The 14653-nt window shown below is 44.6% G+C and overlaps 4 protein-coding genes across 4 annotated transcripts; all 4 read left to right on the top strand.

Annotated features, from left to right (window-relative positions):
• Positions 1 to 1544: 1544 nt before the first annotated feature.
• On the top strand, positions 1545 to 2147 carry HOO65_070621 (uncharacterized protein; the record flags this gene model as incomplete). The annotated part of the gene is made up of 1 exon (XM_071001385.1): positions 1545 to 2147. The coding sequence occupies one exon, from the start codon at positions 1545 to 1547 to the stop codon at positions 2145 to 2147; it is 603 nt and encodes a 200-aa protein (XP_070857339.1).
• Positions 2148 to 4895: 2748 nt separating this feature from the next.
• On the top strand, positions 4896 to 5503 carry HOO65_070620 (uncharacterized protein; the record flags this gene model as incomplete). The annotated part of the gene is made up of 2 exons (XM_071005176.1): positions 4896 to 5290; positions 5350 to 5503. 2 exons carry the CDS (start codon positions 4896 to 4898, stop codon positions 5501 to 5503), a joined length of 549 nt encoding a protein of 182 aa, XP_070857338.1.
• A 3289-nt stretch (positions 5504 to 8792) lies between these two features.
• On the top strand, positions 8793 to 9698 carry HOO65_070619 (putative NADH-flavin reductase; the record flags this gene model as incomplete). Its single annotated transcript, XM_071001384.1, has 1 exon — positions 8793 to 9698. One exon carries the CDS (start codon positions 8793 to 8795, stop codon positions 9696 to 9698), a length of 906 nt encoding a protein of 301 aa, XP_070857337.1.
• Positions 9699 to 12415: 2717 nt separating this feature from the next.
• Positions 12416 to 13195, top strand: HOO65_070618 (uncharacterized protein; the record flags this gene model as incomplete). Its single annotated transcript, XM_071001383.1, has 1 exon — positions 12416 to 13195. One exon carries the CDS (start codon positions 12416 to 12418, stop codon positions 13193 to 13195), a length of 780 nt encoding a protein of 259 aa, XP_070857336.1.
• Between the last annotated feature and the right edge of the window lie 1458 nt (positions 13196 to 14653).

The raw sequence follows: 14653 nt of genomic DNA, 5'->3' as shown, positions 1-14653 counted from the left end.
CTTGATCCTCGATGGCCATGAAAGTCGCCACTCCATCAGATTCGAGCAATATTAAGAGGGGAATAAGATCATCAGGCTTTGTGCGCCATATCCTTCAGCTCATCTACCTCAGGCCCTTGATGTCAGGTGCTTCGGCATAGTCAAGAACGCTTTTGGCCAGGGAATGGAGAATCTGATCAAATACTCTATAGTCACGTTTCAAAGACCGAGTTCTTCCCAGAATTATATAGTGCATTTCAGGCTACCATGACAGGAAAGGATATTGAGCGGTTCTTGAGAGGGGCCAGGCTTGCTGCTCTTCACCTGGAAAGTGTCATTTTGAAGCTTGATGTACAGCTACAGACTCCAACACCTGCCGAGGAGAACACCGAAGCATCAACCCCTTAGGTCTCAAACATCCCAAGGACTGTGCTTAGGGCTCAATTTCAGTCAGAATACCTAGAGAGGAGTTGAAAGCCACGAAAGCAGCTCTCCAGCACCAATTTTAGAGGCCATGCAGTCTTGTAAGGTAAGAAAGATAGTTATACATGAGGTTGCCTTGTTGAAGGCTAGGGCCAAAGACCTTGGACATGCGAATGAGATGCCAAGTCGGCGCCGGAGGACAAGAAATCCCCGACTGCGGCCGAATCATGGAGAAGTGGTGGTCCAGGAAGGCCAGTGCGACCTAGGATTTAGCATAGTAAGAACATGTCTAGTAGTAATTAACACATAACTATTTGGAACCGTATAGTGAATAAATTGGGCTCATTAGATAATTTGTCGTTTTTTTTGCAATTTTTATGTCAAAGGTATACAAAAAGTACAACACATACTTGCCTGCAATTCATGCTGATCATGCACGTTCATCACTGTCTAGGAGCATTGGAAGAATACTTAGCCGAATACTGCTACAAGAATTGATTTTATCCGATTTTATTTTCTTCTTGTTCCTAGCTATAGAACAGCTTACTTTATCATTAGCAATAAGGCCATTACTGTAACAACATAGCATCACCTAAGAACAATCTAAAGTAACTAATTGCTCTCTCCATCAGTCACATTTAGGAAGTATAACCATGAGTGTTTGTAGGTTAATAGATTGAGTGAGTAAGCGGCTAGAAGGATGAGGAGAATAACATTCTAGGGGCGACGATGAGCTTTAGTCTTACATAACAACACATGCACATTGCACACTGATTGCAAAGACCTCTGTGTACTGCCACTGTTTACGATTGGGAAGTTGTTGTCAAATAGTGCTTAAATAGCTCACCTTTGACATTTGCCTACTAGGCTGATGGGTTTCGTGTAGACCAAGATCCATTCCATATGAACTATTCTTTATATAAATGATACCTTCATCGCCTCTGATATACTCTCCTCTGCCCTCCCATCGTCAATAACTGTTGAGTTAGCCCATACAGCTTTACCTTGGCAAACTTGAGCAAACGATATTCTAAGTTTCAGTGTTTCTTTCTACCAATCATATATAACTCTGGCTACCTTTTTTTTGTTTTTAAAATCTCTTTTTCTACCTTTTTCTACCTTGTTCTACTCATCATACCATCATGTGGTGTTCCAAGTCCATTCAATCACTCTTCATGGCAGCCTTTTTGTCGACCCAAGTCTTCGCAGGCGACGAAAAGGTCCCTCGTCCCTCTGATCTTGGCCTTCATATACCTAAGCAAGGGGAGTATGGCTGGAAAGAAGTCGAAACCACAGAAGGCTTTTTCACCAAAGTCTATGTTTGTGAAGAGCCTGGGTTTATTGAAGTTGCCTCAATCGAAAACCCAAAAAACAATTTCAAGTCCTATCAGGCGTTGATGAGTATCTGGGAGCATGAAAGCAGGCTCACTGTGGCAAGTCTTGCAAAGATCATGTACGATAATGCTGTTGGGACTGATCAGGTCATTATCAATGAGGCTCTGAGAATGTTGGGCTACGACCCACTTGGCACAAAGGTGATTTACGGTATTGAGATCTCAAGAGACTCCCCAGATCATGCTGAAATTTGGAATCTTTTGAGTAGAACATCATTTGCCAAGGATGCTACACAAATATGCACTGAGTTCCAAGATATGAGCAACCGCTATATTCAGTCATACAAGATTGGCAGATATTATGACACTCAAAAATGGATGCATATTACATTTGCTACGAACAGTGAGTGATACGCTAACAATAGCTATCAAGATTCACATCATAGCTATGGGGGTCTATATATCCTGTGTAGCTCAGGCCTCACTCTTGCCCATCACACTGCATTTCAGACATGGCAGCAACACACTTGCAGAGCAATGAATAGCCACCGAGGAAACCCCTAATAGACACGAGGCAAGGCTCTGTTGATTGATTGGTTATGAGCTAAAACATAGCTACCCTTTGGCAATTATCCCTCCCTTAATCAGAGTTTATTTAATAGATTTTCTTACTTTGATTCTGGCTATGTATGATGAAGCATGGCATTATCAAGCTTGAGGTGCTGCATTGTGGTGTCAATGCTGTCACGTGTTCAGCCACAATAGGTTCGGATAAGTGGGGCACGTGTGGGACGCCACTTAACATATATACCGCGCCACGCAACAATGTTCAGCACACTAGAGATGATTTTCTGTAATTTCTGGAGCAATCAAGCTATGCTTTATACTTTATACTACACTTCATTTGCTCCTATCCCTTCGATACACTTTTTTTTTTTCATTTTAATAAGAAGTTATTTGACATGATTGCAACTGCCATAGACCCCAGGGTAGCATCATGAGTCTTTGGCTAGAAAGTAGTAGTGGAAGATAGTATGAATGCAATGGTCAGTGAAAAGAAGGCTTAGATGATGGCTTTTCAACCAAATCTGCTACTAAGCAGTTGCAATTGCCACCTCGTTCTACTCAATCCTTGCAATTTAGCATTTATATTGCCCTGTTAGACATTGAGAACTTGGTCGCATGGTATCTTCCTAGGCAGTGACAGTCAAGTTGTTTGATGTAATGATATGTGTTGTGGAGATTCCAGCTCCACTCGGAATAACGTCGGGTAAACATGTTATGTAGATACGTGGCACACGATGTTGTGAAGAGATTTAGAACTTAGTCCTTAATCAACTCGAATAATATACATATGTTACAACAATATGTGCACTACATGTGACCTAGGCGCTACCCCACTGGTTTTATTGTGCTCAGAACACAGAAATAGTGACCTCCCAGAGGAATAAGCAGCCTCCGATAATGACCTCACACAGGCAAACAGTGGGCTCAGTTCATGGCTTACTTGTGCTGGGATGGGCTGTGTCGTGGGTCTCCCAGGTTAGTTAACCTCCCTTCTCCCAGCTTCTATCTGCTCACAGACCTTCACCATTGCTTACATCCATCAGACCTAATAGCAAAAGCATTGCACAAATCGCCAAGGCTCACAGCCATAATAGAGGCTCTTGTCATTTCCAGGCCGGCTTTGTAGTGGCAGGGGTGAACTATAATTGAGGCAAATATACTAGTTTTATCATATGTAGGAGCCAGGAAATGGCCAGAGCTTTATGTGTGGCCGACTTCTTCGGTCGAAGTCGACCGAAAAAAACTTGAACAGCCGAACAAAAGTTTGGGATTTCCTATTATGGGCACAACATGCCAAACAAATTCAGAGACAAAGTCAAGATTCATCTTTCTGTAGCTCAGCTGTCAAGACCTTGATGGTATGCATGGACCTGAGAAATTCCATCAGTCCCTGTTAGTATACCAAAGCAACTAAGTAATTTTGACCTTTGTTAGCAGGGCTGCTGGGGCGAAGCCAGCTATGATACTGTGGTATAAACTCTTTTCCAGATGCTCCAAGCTACCATTATCTTCAGCCTTGATAGGGGTGCTCTCTAGAATCACTAGATCAACGATTCCAATACGATAAAAGAGAGATTGCAGTATAGAACTTTCCCACTCCTCACATCTACTAACAAGTAACATGAGATAATTTGTTACACTATGTATAAGCCTTTGATAGAGCTATATAGTAGCCAAGCATGCTAAGTCCTGGCGTCTCTTCCTTTATGGCAGAACATAGAGTTCTAAAAAAAGCCCTAAATGCAGAGGGCCTCCTAGGGTCCTTCAGATAGAGAATAAACATCATACCTAGTAAAAAAAGCTCAGATCAAGTAGGGGAACTATTTCTTCATGCAAGAGAAGATGAGGATAGGGAGTGGAATCACTTGGGCTTGGGGGTAGGTTGAGTAGAGGTAGAGTTTAATCTGGGTGTAGTTTGGGTTAAAACAAAGTAAGGATGATTTTCTGCCCACTAAAGAGAGAGTAGATAGGTACCTATAAGGACTGGTAAACAATATGCGATAAGATGGTAGTTCAGTGCTGGTAAAGGAATGTCACCTAAGCCATGCTAATTACTGCTTCACATGTCTCATGCATCAGTACCTGTGTATGTGTGGTCACAATGGAAAGGCCTATGGGAAAAGGAAGGGGGGAGGGGGCTTCAAGCAATACGACTAGGTGGCATAGATGTCTTGTTGTCACCCCAGTCTCCCATTGTTGAGTTTGGGCTATAAATTATGGATTATAGGTAATGTCTGTACAGGTGTGGCTATAAGTCTCTAGATCTTGTGGAATAGATGGTCCTTTCTTGTTTGGCTTGACTTGGGTAGTCTGGCTTGGGCTGGCCTGCTAGCTTGTCCAATGCTAGACACCCACTTTCCCACTCACTCCCACACACGATTATAGAGAATAGTGCCTCTACTATCATTACAATTTATATAATAGGCTGGCCCTTCTCCTCTATCAGCCTCTCTTGTTATTCTCTTTTCCACTACCCTCATCCTCTTTCATCTTCCTTAGTATCTACTATCATTTTCACTTCCCCTCACATTACAAACTTCATTATTTTGCATTTGTTTAATCATTTCTTGTCACTCTTCTAAACTATTCAAAATGGTTGCTTCCTCTTCTCTTCTTGCTGTTCTTGCTACTACTGGCTATGTTATGGCTGCTGCTGTTCTCCCCCGTGTAGAGGAGGAACTTCCTTGCATGCAGCCTTCTCTGAACTTTGAGAAGTGGACTGTCTCTGACTTCACCTATAGCTGGATTAAGACTACCTCTGCCACTGACCCTACTAACACCTATACTAATAGTGAGGTTAAGTTTAAAGTCAGTAGCACTGCTCTTTCCTCTGGTTTTGAGTGCACTAGAAAGAAAACTAGTACTGAGTTCAGAGATGATGAGTGGTTTAACTGCCCAGGCACCATTATTAGCAATATGGAATTCAGCTACAATAGTGAGACCTTGATCCTGAGCCTAAACTCTGGCTGGGCGTGCATGCCTAAGCAGTAAGTTATTCATCCCAACTTCCTGAAAGTCAGGCAACTAGTATATTAACCCTCAATAGATTTCAGCATGCTGGCTCTGTCAAGATCCCCCTGGACTGCACCACTGAGCATGAGGAAAGGGGTATACCCTTCTCCATTGATAGTGTCAAATGTGCTAGCCCTGGAAACTTCGACGTTCCCAGCAACACTCCTCATGCTCCTCCTCTTTATTGAGGAGGTTCAACGTCATGGGTTAGATGTTAAGGCTGTGCCTGGGATATAGTAGGTATGCTACCCACATGTTCATCCCTTAAAACCCCTCCTATATTCAGACAGTTTAGATGGTTTCTTCTCCTTTCTCCCCTCAATGCACATATTCTGACTATCTGAACCTGCTACTAAGACCATCTTATATCTAACCTGTGACATCTAATTTATGTGCATAGGAAGTCGTAAAACATGGGAAATCAGAAAGAAATCCCACAACTCCCTTTACTTTCCCTTTTTCAACTATTTCTCAACCACCAAGTATGCCACAGTTGAATAAAGAGAGAGATACAGTTCTCGCTCTTCAGGCCATTCGAAATGACGCAAAATTACGCATTTATCGCACTGCAAGGATATACAAAGTCTGTTGGATAAATGTTGGATAAACTACATGGAGGATGGGTATTGTGGGGAATTTGCCTTCGGTCGGGTTAACCCTGGGTAAACCCGAGCCCGAATACTTCAGCTTAGTTGTCCATGACGGAAGAACTTAACACCTTAGAGGATGAATAGAAAACAAGCTTCACCATAACGATCAATCTGTATACCAGCACGGTTCCACGTGCGGTTGTACAGGATCACGAGTGACTTCTAAAGTGATAATATCTGAATTCAGTAGATTGTTCCGACAAAGTCCCACCTACTACCCTCTATGATCGATATCACAGCAAACCTTCTCGAAGCGATATTGTACCTAAATCGCACAAACTATCTGATCTAGAGAATCAGGTTATTGTTGAATACATTATCAATCAACCTAGGGTCTCGAGGATTCCCCCCTCGGCTTCGTGGCGTGGAAGAAATGGCAAACTGCTCGCCAGCGCGTCACCTGTCAGCAAACGCTGGGCTTCTAACTTCATCAAGCCACAACCAGCGCTCAAGACATGGTATTGCGTCGACGTTGAATTCCATTCTGTCAGCGATGAAGGGCATGATAATCTACCTGGTATAATCTTGCGGCATGTCGGAGACCTTGTTCCGGGCTAGTTAGAAGGGCCTGAAGAGCGAGAACAATATTAGCCTCATTTTTTGGTTGTGCCATGCTTTTTGGTGGACAAATAGTCGGTTAAATGCAAAGAGGAGAGATTGGAAGATTTTTGGTGCATTCGCATGGTTGGTGCATTGTATTCGGTCATCATTGACGTTAGAGCACTTACATCCCGGATAATAAATCCTCCCCCCAAATCACGGCACCAACACGCCTGAACATTTGCTCTCACACCAAGTCTAAGATCCCCCAAAGACTGCCCCCAATATACTAGTAACTCAGGCCGGCCAATCGCGCTTCCTATTAGCTTGGAGCCTAATTATTTACATATACTAAATCGATGGCCTTGACTAGTGTAGGTGCCATGAGCTGAGGTTGCACCTGACTTTGGCGGGAGCGAGACCAGCCACGAGGTTTCATGTGAATCGCTAGCCTGAGACAATGGTTAAGCGGCATATTTTCTGAAATGTCTTTGGAGTCCTAGGATGAATATAATTTCTAGTCTAATGCCTTCCGCCTTTTCTTGACCCTATATCACAGCTCTTTGTTCTCTCTCTTACATCTTTCAACATCCATCTATATTGTATCTTCTTTACTGACTATTATAGATAGAGATGTTTCTCGATGTTCATATATTGGTGTGGTGATTAGTAGTAACCCCGCTTGCTACTGAAACATGGGATACAATTGCACAAACTACCATGAGGATCTTGTCAGTATAACCATAGCGCTTTTGGCCTGTATCTTGCTGGCTGTGGTATGTCCTAGAACAACAGTCTTAGGTCTTCAACCAACAATTTGTCACAGGATCACAGTCCATTTTTCTCGCTCAAGCGAGTTAGTTCAATACTTCTCCTAACTATTGGTGACGGCCTCCATTTCAGACACTGCAGAATGCCACTGCAAAATCAAATTGAGAAACGTGGATGAACTGTCACCATGTAGAACGACAGACATCCATGACTCACTGGACTTGATGACTGCCTTGGAAGTAGGCCTAGCCTCAGACAATCCAAGGCCGCTGTTTGAAGGGAAAAGATCCAGGCTATAGATTTTCAACAATGGATGAGGACTGTTGCTCGTCGATGTCCTGCACATGTAGGTGCTGCGTGGCACCCTAGATATCCTCCATACTTTAGAGCAAGCACCAACAAGGTCTGTGGCTGAAGGCCCATAAAAAGGTTGATACCCTAACGCAAAACCTTGCAAGGGTTAGTACATGAAGAAAACATGGCATGGGTCATATGGCGGAAGAACTTGAGGAAGATCCGCGATTTTGAATAAGAGTTAACTATATTTACAATAGGTCTCTAATCTAGCGAGACACTTCTGCTACGTGAAAGCCAAGGAAATGGTTTCCGTTACCGCGATAGAAAACAAAGCGCTGAAATATGCAGCCAGTAGGCAGCCAGGACTCGACGACCCGCTAGCTCGTGTATGGCATTGATTGTTGTTGGACAATCAAGCAAGAGTCCTTGTGGGGGTGTATGGTAAAAAGGTTGAAAGAAGTGACCAGAGACTTGTGTTCTTTGATGAAGAACAAGATCTTGTAGTAGCAGCCAGCATTAGTTTACAAGCGTAGATGGGGAACTGGGTAGTCCTGTGTAGTTGGGATCATGTCTTTTCAGACCCAAATAAACTGGCTGAAGATGGATGTCAGCTCAACAGCCCAAAACCTTTCAGGTTTGAAAAGATGGAATCTACTAATCACCAAGATGGCTACGTACGCACCGACATATGTTGATAATAACAATTCCTAGCTATACATACGGAGCACCGCATCCCTGGAACTGCGCAGATTATACGTATCACTCTCAGCATGCATTGCCCTGTAAACCTGGCGGTCGTCGTTGAAACCCCCGATATTATTAATAAGTGTCGTCAAGATGTAAATGGTGAGCACTAATCCACCCGAAATCACGATTATTAATATCAGGATGCTTTCTTGCCTTTCAACAACTCTTTGACGCTACTACGTTGCCGCCTTCTGCGGTATAAATGCTAGTCCTAAAACAGCAATGTATCTTGTTTGGATTATAAATTGCACTATTATGTCAGTAAGTTGATCAGTAGATCAACGCCATTTCGTGTCATGGAAAGGAAATACCTAGCGTCTACATAAACTATATAATAAGAGCCGCATTGCCACCACTACCCTCCCAAATATTGGACACCGACACCCCAACATCATATTTCAGCCCACTACAGTCCGTTATCAAGCATCAAGCTATTCTAATCCTGCCCTTCCACTCATCCAACATCAGCATAATGACATCAATTCAAAAGGTTGCTGTCATCGGAGCCAGCGGTAACGTCGGCAAGTCCGCCACCAAAGCGCTCCTAGAACAGGGCTTCCAAGTTACGGGCATAGTTCGAGAACAGTCGACCAGCGTTGCGCCCGAAGGTGTCAAGTATATCAAGAGTAACTATACTGAGGACTCGCTCGTCACCGCACTCAAGGGCCACGACGCCGTCGTCAGTACCCTTTCCAGCATTATCGCCGGTCAGGAATTAGCCTTGCAGAAGACTGTTATCGATGCCGCTATCAAGGCCAATGTCAAAATCTTCATTCCCTCGGAGTTTGGAGTTGACACTGCAGACTCCACGGCACCAAAGTACATTCCCTTTGCTCAAGACAAGGTGGACATCCTCAACTATCTCATAAGTCGGGAAAACGAAATTTCTTGGATCGCAATCGCCACTGGTTTGCTCTTTGACTGGAGCTTGAATGTGCCTGGCTTTTGCGGATGGGACATCAAGTCTCGTACCGCCACCATTTTTGACGGGGGTAATATTGCCTTTGAAGCTACCAACCTAGACCAAGCTGGCCGGGGAATCGCCCTAAGTCTTAAGAACATCGACATCACACGCAACCAACACGTCTACATCAACAGCTTTACGCTCACCCAGAACAAGCTTCTCAAGGCACTTGAAAAGGCCACAGGCAGCACGTGGCAAGTGTCTCAGGGAACCGTTGACGGCCTCTGGAATGAGGGCGCCGAGCAAGTCAAAAACGGAAATCCAATGGGAACCTTGGCTCAGATCGCAGGCACTATCTATGGAAAGGGAGGATTGGCCAACTACTCGGTTAGCAAGGGACTGTGGAATGACAAGATTGGGCTGGCTGGGGAGAACCTAGATGAGTGCCTCGAGGCTTTTTTTGCGGACAAATGAACGGCAGTGAGCTCTTTAGTGGCTAGGTTAGCAATATAGCTGAGATACAAAATCTGTTACAAGTTGCATAGGCTCAAGAAGCGTTTCTCGGGTTGATGTTTTTGCAATTCTGCGTGACTAGCGCCTTACGAAAATGCTGCGCAGTCCTGTAAATATCAGCCTAGCATTATCTACAAGTAGAATAAAGTGATATACCAGCACATTCGCACCTGAAAATAACTCATCAACGGCCAAAAAGGCATGTCGTCTACAGTACATTGAGTAAAACTGACATATGAGGATAGCCACTTCGGCTTAGGAATTATACTGATTGACGAGACGGAAATTTTACCTGAGGACCGCTGGGTTATTTAGTGTTAGGGGGCTCATGACGCAGTAATCAACACCGACGCAGATATACAGGCGGTTGGCTCGTTTAGAATACGATTATCGGCAACTACTATGCTTAATCCACGGCACAACTATTGGTAGTTTCTCCATGTAGTCAGTTAGTTGTGGTTTGAATGAATGTGCCTTGACTCGTTTAGGATACGATTATAGGCAACTACCCCGCTCAAAATACTGCGACTGCACAGGACACCGTAGGCTTAGCCGGTATTCTACCGAACGGGGTAGAATCTCCACAATATATTTCTGTTGGAGCGGGTGCCCCGGGCGCGCTCACGCAGACGACCTAAAAGGACCCGTCCTACCACTTGCTCAACTGAGCTGATTTCATTGCGAAGTCGATCCACGATTCCCCTATTGCCCAAACATAGCTAGATTCATCCAACCCCTTCGCAAGCTGTCACTCACTTAGTTGCTTCGAGGGTGCTAACTGCCTCTGCGCCCACCACTTCCATCCACTTTCCCAGAGCCGTGTAGTCTCCAAGCTTAGCCATGTTTTGACAGGTTGGTACACAAGGAAAACAGCGCATGGGATTTAAGATGGACAAAACTTGAAAAATATCAGTGATTTTGAACAAGAGATCTATGTAGAATTTATCGGATCCATGTATTGTTTCAATCTGTCAACTGTTTCGCCATCCACAATCCCTTCCTTTGAAAGCTCCAACAGCACTCTGATTACCCAGCCCTGGCAATTTTCCGTAACTAACTTCCGATTCTCTGCCTGTGGAGGCGGCTCACTGTTGGCTATCTCGTCCACCCTGGCAAGCTGCTCGTTACTAAGATTCGGATTCAGCGTTTGCTGCCGAAGAAAGGAGTCCGAGTTGAAAAGGGCAACATTGGTCCCATGATCATAGTGCATAAACTCTGCGTCCCCTGTAACCTGCCATACCTGGCCCCATACGACCCTGCTTGGGTCTACTCCTGTTTCGAATGTTTTCGATTGGTCCCTATTTTGCTTCCCAAATGTCCAATGCTTCCAGGTTGTCTTCGATGATGTCCTCGATTTGTTCATAGGACAGTGTTTCAAATCCCTTCCATTTTAGCCACGGGCGAGGAAGAATGGGCTGACTCCATGTGTCCTTAGTTGTGGCATGTTGTTTAGGGCTATTTGTGCTCCTAGGACCCATTGAGCCTGGCCTTGCTAGTCAAGTGCTATTCTAGTATGGGGGAATATCTGCACTTCTTGGCTCGCTCTCTCAGTTGCCAAATCTGTTTGTGGGTGGTATGCTGTAGATGGCCATCTCCCTACCCCTGGGATTTCACAGAATGCTTTCAATAGCTCACCTACCCGTTGGGGACGCCTATCACTGGCAATCCATTCCGGTAGCCTATGGTGGGACAAACATTGCTCAGGGCAGTATTGACTACAGTAGTAGTTCTTGCGTCTTCTAATGGCATCAAGATCGCGTTAACTGTGGGTTGGCATGTGACTACAAGCGGATCTGCGAATTTTCCAAGCAGATGTGTCATGAAGCCCATTGAAATTCCTTGCCATGGTCGGGATAAGGCTGGTAATGGTGTGAGTCGGTCATGGATTGTCTCTCTCTAGGGCTTTGCTCTACCACACCAGTCACAGTTTCTCGGTAATCTTCTAACATCTTCTATCATTTCCAGCTAGGTGGGTGAGCTGTGTCTATAGAGTGTCGCTATTATTGCATCTCTAGCGCCATGTCCTAGACTGTTAGCTAAACTCGGCGATTGGGTCTAGGATAGTTACATGGCGGATCTTCTATTCTCTCAGGCTGGCAGTGTGTGTTGTAACCATAGCAGTGAATGCTTGTGCAGTTGCTGGGCGAGGGAGGTGAACTTAGTAAAGAGTAACTAAAAAGTGTGGAAGCCGGTTGCCTATGTGGAGGTGTTGTGAAATTGCTTGTATTCATTGAACCCTTCTCCTGCTCTCCACCAAAAGATGTTGTGGAAAATCTACCCCGTTCGGTAAAACATCGGCTAATTCCATGATATATACAGCGCTCCATCTAGTCAGTGTACACTTGAGCATAAACAACAAAAGATGATCAGAAAACCCAACAGACATGAGCCTGGAGCCTCAATAACGAGGACACCTCTACAAACAGCTTGAACAAAATCGAAGCCCTGATACCCCGCAAATCTCACACGCATATTAACTCACCGATATCTGTTGAACACACCGGAATACATTTCATACAGCAAAAGCAAACCCTTGTCTTATCTTCACCTCAGCCTCACCCTTCAGCATCTGTTCTCTCTCTCTCTTTTCGACTTTTTACATTCTTTCTTTTGCTCCCGTTTTCTCTTGACTTTTCTACCTTTTTCTTCTTACAATCTAACCTTTCCTCTATATCACCATGGACTCTAACCCACCCTCGACCCCTGACGAAGAAGCGCAAGCAGCCTTTGAAACGTTCATCATGTCATTAACCCAAGCCATAAATTCTGACAAAGTTTCAATCGCGCCCAATCCCCCGACGCCGAGGTTAATAGATTCAATGACGAGTCATGTCATCAAACTCACCGAGATAAATTGGAAGCAATGGTCAAGGAATATGATCGGAAAATTCAGGGTACTAGGTATACTCTATCTGTTCAAGGGGCTTGAGGAAGATGAATTCCGAAATGCTGTGGAGGTGGAGAAAACAGACCAAGAAAAGGCGAAAGACGAAGCATATGCCTTTGGCCTGATCCGTGCAGGGCTGGACGATGATGCTCTCGAATACATTGATAACGCGCCAACTCCCAAACGGTGCTGGACGATGCTTCGCACAATGTATGAAATCTCTCTAGATTTACAACATCCTAGAATGATGAGCAAAATCATTCAGGAAATGGAGTGGAAAGAGGGGGATGAAATGTTCCTGAAGTGGCACAACATCCAACATATGTTCAGTCAATTCCCCGGCTGTGAGTCCATGATCGAAGAGACAACCACGTCATGCAACATAACGAGGGTAATCATTCATCTTTGGGCTGAACACCTCCCTTCCCGCATTGCTTCCATGCTTAAGTGGCACTTGAGAACCTCCCAAGGAGAATGGATAAAAATTATGCTCAAGATAGACAAAGAACTAAAATCTATCCCGACACATAACCCCAGTGCACGCAATCTCCGCACTCCCAACCAGACATAACCCGATCCTAAAAAGCAACGACCAAGGATCAAATGTAACTTCTGCCGCAAGGGCGGGAACAACATTGAAAGTGATTGCAGATCCAAGAAGGCAGGGAACGAAGACAGATTACTGCGACCATGGGTCTCATGAACAGCAACTCGAGCAAGAAACCCCCTAGACACTAGATTATTGGCAGCGGAACCACAGCATCTGACAGGCGATCTAACCAAAATCTTCAGTCACCGATCAATAGATCCCATCCCAGTATTCTGGGGTGGACTTGGACTAGATACACAGATAGTTGGGCTGGAAAAGATAAACGTTGGCGATTCACCCATAGTCATAAATGTCTACCACGTGGAGGGGTTGAACCAGAATCTCTTACCTGTAAAGAAACTATGTGAAAAAGGATTGAAAGTCATTCATTACACACAAATCCTGGGCCCTCATCAAGCAAGACTGAAAGTATACAAATCTCATCGAAAAAGATGGACTATACATGACTCTGTGCACAGAGGACAAGACACCAGAAGCAGTACAAATGCCATGCGAGGAAGCCCATGTTAGCTAGATGCGGTCACGCAGGCGATCAAAAGTTCAAGATCCATCAACAATCGGCTGACAAAGGGATGTGGACAATTGCGGCAAACCCGGAGACCTTTCACTGCCAGACATGCGCCAAAGAAAAGATCACCAGGATAAATGGACACTTCCATGATCTGGCGTGTCAATATTCTCTGGACCTGATCCATATCCCATACTGTGGCCATAAACAAGGCAAGATACTACATTATATTGGTAGATGACGCATCCAAGTACGAATGGGTCAATAGCTCCCTTTATGCAGCCACCAAAGTGTTGGGGGCGGGGAAGGAGCTGGAGCTCTGCATTTCAAATAAATTGTAAGCTATCTAGTATGCCTCCCCGTGACAAACCTACCTATTGAAGAACTGGGCTGAGGCTTAATATCCCCTGTATAATTCCCTGCAGGGATGTCCTGGCTCTGCCATGCTCACCGGGACGGCCCTAACACTGACAGACAATGAGAGAGAGCTAGGACACAATCTGTAGAATAGATCTTAAATGTTGAATCAGTTGATTTATTGAAGGGACAACTTCTACACTACGTCCTTGGACATCACCCCTTTTATAATGCTCATGAGGATTCATGATAGGGTGTCAACCCTATCATGGATCTTCAGCCACAAGAGGTATGAATAAGTGGGGCATATATGCGACGCCACTTAACCTGGATAGTGCGCCACGCAACACAATCAAGAAAGAACAATAGAGCATGGGGACTACTAACCTTCGCGGGCGTTCCCGATAGGCTTCTTGAACTTGAACTTGAATATATTTAACGTCTACGGGAATCACAGAGATCAAACGACGCCGGACTGGTTACCGGACAGAAATTAACCCTCTGCAAGGTTCACTATAGAGTTTTGGCGAGCGAAGCGCAATTGTTCCCAAGTT

The sequence above is a fragment of the Ceratocystis lukuohia genome, assembly GCF_044167205.1.
Source record: "Ceratocystis lukuohia strain C4212 chromosome Unknown Supercontig7_pilon, whole genome shotgun sequence".
NCBI lineage: Eukaryota > Fungi > Ascomycota > Sordariomycetes > Microascales > Ceratocystidaceae > Ceratocystis > Ceratocystis lukuohia.
Note: the sequence above shows the minus strand (reverse complement) of the source record. Positions and strands in the feature narration are given on the sequence as shown.